Source organism: Gavialis gangeticus, unplaced genomic scaffold (genome assembly GCF_001723915.1).
Source record: "Gavialis gangeticus isolate Ggan-Ray unplaced genomic scaffold, GavGan_comp1, whole genome shotgun sequence".
Taxonomy (NCBI): domain Eukaryota; kingdom Metazoa; phylum Chordata; order Crocodylia; family Gavialidae; genus Gavialis; species Gavialis gangeticus.
This window is the reverse complement of record NW_017729027.1, coordinates 50,723,907-50,732,088: the sequence shown is the minus strand read 5'-3', so window position 1 is coordinate 50,732,088 and position 8,182 is coordinate 50,723,907. Positions and strand designations below refer to the sequence as shown.

Below are 8,182 nucleotides of genomic sequence, written 5' to 3'. Positions count from 1 at the left end.
TCACCTATGGATATAGTCCTGGGGAGGACCCTTACCATACAAAGGGTGGGGCTCCAGTCATTTGAGGTACCAGTAACCCATCTCTCCATTAAGTGGAGAGGCCACAGGATGTGCATAGTACTAGGAGTGCTGGAAAAGGCTCCTGTCCCCATCTTGGTGGGGTGAGATGTTATGGAGCTTGAATACTTGCAAAGAAAGGGGGGCCACTTCATAGAGCCCTACCATGTTAATGTGGTGACTTGTCAACAGAGCAAAAAGGCTAAGGTGGGAGGAGTGGAAACCTTCTAGGGCCCAATCACCCAATTGGCTGCAGAGGCAGAGGCAGATGGTTGATGACTGCAACCACTCACCAGCCACTGAGGAAATTGGCGACCTTGAGGTTGGGTTAAGTGACAGTCCAAGGGAATGGTGAAGGAAACCAAGACTTTCGGGGAGAAGTTGGAGGACATCCCCAAGGGTGAAGGTGCACTCCTTACAGGATCACCAGAACTACCCACTGATTGCTTAGCCAGGAAAGAGGAGTTCAAGCAGGAGGTTCTAGAGGACCCCAGCTTGGAAGAACTATGGCAGATAGCTCAGGAGCAAGAGACAGAGTTCACCCCAGATAAGAGGGAACAGGTGGTCTGGGATAAGGAACTCTTCTATTGGTTGTGGGTACCAAAGAACCATGCCAAGACCTGGAAGCCCTGTCACTAGCTCATAGTACCTCTTAAGTTCAGACAACAATTGCTTTCCATGGCTCATGATTTACTTTACTGGTACCTGGAATGACAAGAGAAAGGCTCCCCTACAGCCCCTCCCTATCATTGATCAACCCTTCCAAAGACCAGGTATAGACACTGAGGGCCCACTGAGGCATAAGACTCATAGAGGGAAGAAATACATCCTGACTCTAGTGGATTTTTCAACTCAGTACCCGGAGGCAATTGCCTTAGCCTCCACCAAGGCCCCTGTAGTTGCTGAAGTGCTGACCAAGATCATCTTTCAGATGGGTTTCCTCTCTGAGATTCTGACTGACAGGGGTGGGAACTTCCTGGCTGAGGTGATGAAGTGCCTGTGGGAGTGCTGTGGGGTAAAACACCTCAAGACCACTGCCTACCACCCCCCAGACAAATGGGCTTGTAGAAAGTTTCAATGGGATCTTGAAAGGTATGCTAAAAGCCTAGGTGGACTCTAACCCCAATGACTGGGATGAGAAACTTCTAGGTTTGCTCTTTGCCTACCGGGAGGTACTCCAGGAGTCCACTGAGTTCTCACCATTCAAATTGATGTTCGGAAGGAGAGTTAGGGGTCCTCTTGAATTGGTGAGAGAAGAGTGGGAAGAGACAATCTCTTCCACTAAGACTTCCATGGTAAAATACATGCTCAGCTTTCATCAGAAGCTAACTGACATGATGAAGGTGGCATGAGACTCCCTGGCCCAGGTCCAGGAGAAACAAAGTGTCTGGTATAATGACAAGGCTCACTTACGAACCTTTGAATGATGTAATAAGGTCATGGTTTTACTGCCACTAAAGACAGACAAGTTGCAAGCATCTTGGGAAGGTCCCCATGTCATCCTTGACAGGCTGGATGATGTAACTTATGTAGTGACGTGGAGCGGGTCAGACAAAAAGCCTAAGATAGTACATGTGAACATGCTTAAACCATACTTCAATAGAAGTGATGTGGTATTGTGGATTTCCTTAGTCGAAGGATCACCCGAGGACCCAGAGAAGCCGGTCATGTATAGTGACTGGGATGGAGAGGCAGGAATACAGGAACTTCGCCTGCCAGATCATCTGCCCTCCCAGGACAAGGACAAGTTACTCACAGCACTCAAGGACTTTGAGACAGTGTTCTCCAACAAACCACGTAAAACAGACCTGACAGTACAGTCTATAGACACAGTCTATCACCCTATCCAATCCAGACCATACACAGTTAATGCAAAGGTAATGTAGAAAATAAAGCAGGAGATCACAGAGATGAGGGAGTTAGGTGTAATCCAGCCTTCAGTGAGTCCCTGGGTCAGGCCGGTGGTACTTGTCCAGAAGCAGGATGGGTTTATCTGGTTCTGTGTGGACTACAGGAAGCTGAATCCTATTACCACCCCTGATGCTTACCCTATGCTCAGGACAGACTCTTTGCTTGATTGCCTGGGCCCAGCCAAGGTCATCTCTACTCTTGATCTGTCCAAAGGATTCTGGCAAATGGCACTGGATCTGGATGCCATAGCCAAGTCTGCCTTTATCGCACCTGTGGGACTATATGAGTTTATGGTTTTACTTTTTGGTATGCACAACTCTCCTCATCTTTTCAAAGACTGATTACTCAGTGGTTACTGATTGTAACCTGGTACAAGGATATGACCAGTTTGCCATGGCTTACATTCCCTGCCACCTTCTTCTGCTGTCAGTACACCCAGTTGCCCTCCTGTCACCTTGCCACTCTGCCCCAGGGGCAAGCCAGCCTGTTCCTGGGCAGTCCTAGACAGTGGGAAGGTGGTGGGGATAGTGCATGGGGCACTGGAGTATACCTGCCTCTCCCACAGCCAGGGGGTGAGATGCCAGCAGTCCAAGTGGCTCCTGAGCTGTGGGGACCCTATACTTTCCCTCCACAGCAAGGCACCCTGCAGGTGGCACCCACCCCCTAGCACCCCACCCTACAGTCCTAAGGAACACTGCCACCACGGAGGAAAGCACTGGGCCCCATGTAGCTCAGGGGCTGTGACCCAGCAGCAGCTCATGTGGGCAGGCTGCACTGAGGAAAAAAAAAAGAAAAAAGTGGTGAGGGGCCTGATCATTTTTTTCCCTTTCTCCTGGAGCCTGCCTTCTTCTCCCATGGCTGTGGGGCAAGATGCTGGCGGGCCCCGAGCTACAGGGGGTCTCATTCTTCCCTCTGTGGCAACAGAGCCCTACCAGGTGGCACCCACCCACTGCACCCTGCCTGGACAGTCCCGGGGGTGCCACTGCTGAGGAGGGAAGGGCCAGAAACCCTGCAGCTGAGGGTCTGCTGGCAACTTGCCCCCTGGCCCCAGGAGAGGCTCTGGGAAAAAACTAAGGATTTTTTTTTTTCCTTCCGGTGGATCCTGCCCACAGCAACAGGGGCAGGGAGGGGAGGTGGGTGAGCTGACAGGGGGCCATCACTTTGATGTGATGGAAGTTCCTAAATTGAAATGGTGGGTTTTTAATCAACACAATTAAAAATGCACCAATTAAAAACCCACCATTGCAATTTAGGGAAAACTAAACCCCTGTATAACAGAGGGCTTCTTCGGGGCCAATCTGCCATTGTCCCACCCATCTGTTTCTGGGCCAACCACCCACCTTCTTGTCTGCCTCACCTTGTTGTTATATAATTATGCTGTTAATTAGGTGGGAGGCTGCCTATTTCTTGCCCCAATGCCAGGGGGCGCTATCTGCGGCTCCATTTCTCCCCTACACTGCAGCCCAAGCCTTGCAGATGGCATCCACAGATGTTAACCTCACTGGCCCCACACTGGGACCCAGAGTCCTCCAATCCAGACCCCAACTGGATCCCTCCACTCGAGCAGACTACTCCGCCTTCATTCAGGGCTGCCTATCTCCTTGAGCTGTTCTCCCCCTCGGGTGTGGTCCTCCTCAGACCTTTGGACACACAGGCCCTGGCCTCACCTCCAAAGTTAATCAGAACCCCAGGCACTCAGCTCTCAGCATTCCTTGTGGTGGGCCCCTGGCCCTTTTGACACTTCTGGTCCTGGCCCCAGCATTGACCAGTCAAGGGTTTTTAAGTCAGGTCTATGAACCTCTAGCCCCCTTTCTAACTTGGGTCTGCCTTCTTGACCCTTCTATGGGGTAATCCACCTGGCTGTGGGAGCTGGGGTTATTAACCCACCTTTCACCAGGGTGGTAACTGGCCTGGAATTTCCTGGAGGCTCCTGCACCACTGGGAGCCCCACCAGGCCACCCATTCCTAGAAGGGTGCAGTTTTAGGTCATGCCCAGGAGCCTCCAAACCATTCCCTCAAGCTCCAGCCTTTACCTCCAGGATGTTGCATGCAGCTTTGCAGCCAGGCAATGTTATTGCCTGCACTGCCAGCAGCAAACTGCTCTGTTTATATAGGTGGCCAGAGAGCTAAAATGGTCACCGCAATCAAGCACCTGCTGGCTGCTTGGCTGAGCCCTTAAAGTGGCAGGCACCAACAATGCTCTGCCACACCCTGTTACATGTACAAGCAGCCTTAGACAGTAGGCTCTACAAGGCTTATGTATGAACCATTCCTAACAGAGTCCTGATTGGAGCAACTAGGCACTGATTAAATGCAAATAATAGATTATAATAATGATAATGTTAGATTTACTGACAACCTGGAGTTCACAGTAAGAGACAACAGGAGGTTACAACAAACAGGGTAAATTCAGGATAATAATGAGATAATTTTGAACAGCACAGTAAGCAGTAGGAATTGGAACAGGCTATTATTCAGAAATGCTATTTTGAAGATATTATATGTTTTCTAGAAACTCATTGTATTTAAAAAAGAAGTTTAACTATAACTCAAACCAATAACTTTAATGTATTGCCATTCAATATTTACGGCAGTTAAGTAAATGGTGAGGGACTAAAATAATTCCAGAATCCAGTTGTGATATTAAACAACTTGACTGAGGAAATGCATCTGTACATTATGATCACAGTTCAAGTTCAAACTGAGGTCAGAAATGAAATCTAGTTTTGTGCACTCGGCATGTTTGCAGTTCAGAAACCTAGTTCATGAATTTGGCAAACATAACCTTTTACTACTGTACCCAAGATGGTTAAGAGTTTCTCAATCTCAGACTGAATAAGAAACCGCTTTTTCATCCCATGAGTTCTTTTTCATTCTCAAGGGCAACATGGAGTTGATTTGTATTGTACTGTGGCTTCCTTCAATTATTTGGAAGCCAAAGCATGTGATTTGAGCTTTCACAGTTCTGTGAACTCCAGAACTTTGAGAAGTTCAGACACTGAGTTAAACCAATTTCTCCCTTAGTTCTCAGGACTTGCAGTAAGTAAACCCATAGCTTAAGTAGCAACTTTTTTCTAATATTTAAAAAGAAAAATTGTTTAACTTGTATTGCCTGCATTTTTAAATGAAAACACAGAAGTATTTTAGGACATGCTACAAGATGTTTAGGAGAATATCAGAATAGACCATTTATATGTAGGTCTGCCCATGGCCAGGGATTGATGTTTAAAAGAAAGGTGCAAAACACCCATAAAGAGAAAAATTACATAGACAGATGTTCTCTCATTGACTTTTACAAAACTCATTTGCACACTGATTTGGCTTACAATGCATTAAATGGTGTAATGTTGCATGATACAGGAATGTGTCTTATTGATTTTATCTAGTAAACAGTTTGTGCCTTGAAGTTGGTCCACCCTGCTATATTATAATAGTTAATGCAAATATAGATGCTAACCACATGTTTATGGGTTCAGCCTACAGGTAATTAGCATTCCAGCTCTGATCTTGCAAAACATAGATATGTTCTTCTGTTACTAATGTGAATAAAGTTAGCAATTAATTAAGTTCTTTTTTGTATCAGGATCAGATTGTTCTCTAGCTTGCAGAATGAAGCATTTCCCACAATGGAAAATGTATAATATATTTTATAATGCATTCTTTACTCTGTTAAACTCTTCACCAATAATATCCTGCCTTGGAAAGAGCTAACTGTTAACAGCTTACACTGGATCCAATAAACAGCTTACATCAGATCCAACAGCTTACACTGGGTCTAATAAATACTCATTTAATCAGTTTCAAATTTATCACCTGGCTTTCAATAATTGTCTTCTTTGTTATGGAAAAAGATAACAGGAGTTAGTCTCTAAGATGGTACTCTGCCCTGCCTTCAACTTTTCTTTTTTAGTTGACTGTATTACTGGGAAAATATAATGAAAATTCAGTGTTGCACATTAGCATAATACACATCTGGGTAGGTGTGAAAACTCAGAAAATATTGAGTCAAAACATTATGCAGCCAGCCATCTTAGTTTAGATTCAAATTACTCAGAAACTCAGCGTTGTTAATATATACTCTCTTTTTTCACCCATTAACTGTACAGACATTTAAAGTGTCCTGTTAGTTGTCAAATGATAGAACTATGCATTAATGCATTTCCAGGATATTATACAACAGGCTGGATCAGTTTAGGACATGCTTAAGGCCACATCTTAGTGTCACTGAAGTCACTCGCTTGAAATGACCTTCATATATATAAAATATATATATATATTTACCTTTTCAGTGTACGGTGCATAGCATAATCAACCATGTTGGATCCCTCCCAGATAGCTCCAGTAATGCAAGTATCTTCAGTTTTTCCTTCATGTTAAAAAATAAAACAGTCAAAAAAGAGGAAATAATCATTGAAAGAATCCACCAAAAAAGATACTTGTTTTCCTTTATAACATGTATTTGAGTATGTTATAAGGCAATCTAACTGTTTCTGTTGAAACGATTTCTTTTTTTCATTTGGCTAATGTTGAGGGAGCTGCCTTAGTATCTGGCTTCTAGTAGTAACTATATTATTTAACGTAACAGATCTACTATGGGGTTGGTAAGGAGACTAACATTAGCTTGAAAAAATTACTTTTCTCCACAAATACTATTTTCTTAGGGAAATTAGGGAAAATTATTTAAAGCTCAACATCATCATCTCTATTTTTTCTCCCTTTTAATATATATTGAACTTACTTTGAAAGGCCTGTGGGGCCATTAATGTACTATTTAGTAATAACTGCTTATAATGCTAAGACACGTAAGTCATGTTTCAGCTACTGTCCAGATATTTTCTCATTTACACAAAGTTATTTCTGTTTTTAGACCCTCTCCAATCTTTTCATATAAGTAGTCTTATCTTCTAGATCCATCAATAACTATTCATTATACCATGAGGACATCAGACATGCTGAAGTGGTCTTTCCCATAATTAGTATTCCTGTATTCCTGTCCACATTAATGGTGTCTTGACACTTGGGATTCCTACGCAGTACTTTAGTTGCCAATGATCCAGAACTGATATATTAATATTCCCTGTGAGTTCTTTGATGGCACTAATCTTTATAATTATATCATTATGAACTATGTGGCTAATGGCTATATGCCATTTTTCCTTCCATATATTATTTATTGGTTTAGATTAACCTGCTGACATGCTGAAATGTTCCTGATGGCTGCAGGGGACAGGACAAGGACTAGCAGTCTTAAATTTCAGAAAAGGAAATTTAGGCTGGATATTAGGAAGAACTTTCTCATTATTAAGTTAGTTAGGCATTGGAACAGGTTACCTTTGGAGGTCGTGGAATCTCCTTCCTTGGAAGTTTAAAACAAGGTTAGATAAATACTTGTCTAGGATGATTTAAACAGAGAAGATCCTGCCTTGAGTAGGGGGCTTGGACTAGATGATTCTCTAAAGCTTACACTTAGGTTTAAAATCCTGTTGCTCAGTTTCCACCTTCATTTAGTAGAGTCCCTATGTTTTCAGTCTGATGGTGATCTCCCCATCCTGGCCCTAGATGGAACTGCTCCTTGGCCACAGCTGAATGTTGCAAAGGGCTGCTGCATCCCTTGCCCAGCCCTGAGCTTCCCCCCAGGTCTGCTTGCTCTGCTCTCTATGGCAGCAGGGCCAGCACCTGCTCCCTGTTCCTGCTCACCCCCAGCTCTGTCTCTTTGTAGGCACTGTGCAGTGCCGCTGCTGTGTGGCTCCCCATCCTTGGCTGTGCCCCTGTCTTGAGTGCTGCTGGCAGCCCTCCAGGGCTGTCATTGTGGGGACAGCTGCATGAGGGCCCAGACAGCCAGCAGGGGGAGCATGTTCAGCACATCCTCTTCATCGACCCCCCTGCCCTGCCCATGTGCCCATACCCATCCTGAGTGCCAGGGGCCCCAACTGGACCTGGGAGGAGGTGTGGTACTTCATGGCAGTCTTGGGCAGGGCTGATGTCCAGAGGCAGTTTGCAGGAATTTTTTTTTTTAAATTGCCGGGATGCTGGGGCTGGGTGAGGCAGCCATTGGGGGTGGGCCTGGGTGGGGGAGGGAAGATCATGAACCCAGAGCTCCCACAGCCACTGCTACCACCTGTGAGTGTGGGGTTTTTTGATTTTTTTATTCCTTGACTACTGGGGCTGGGCGGGGGTGGGGGGTGATCAGGCAGTGTGAGCTGTGTGGGTGGGC

At 45.2% G+C, this 8,182-nt stretch overlaps 1 protein-coding gene across 1 annotated transcript in view; it reads right to left on the bottom strand.

Annotated features, from left to right (window-relative positions):
* The window catches only part of TPO (thyroid peroxidase), a 164,491-nt gene that overhangs the window by 149,030 nt on the left and 7,279 nt on the right, over nucleotides 1-8,182 (bottom strand). The window contains exon 2 of the mRNA XM_019520639.1: nucleotides 6,250-6,334. Coding sequence (XP_019376184.1) covers nucleotides 6,250-6,334 — 85 coding nt within the window. The remainder of the gene's footprint in view (nucleotides 1-6,249; nucleotides 6,335-8,182) is intronic.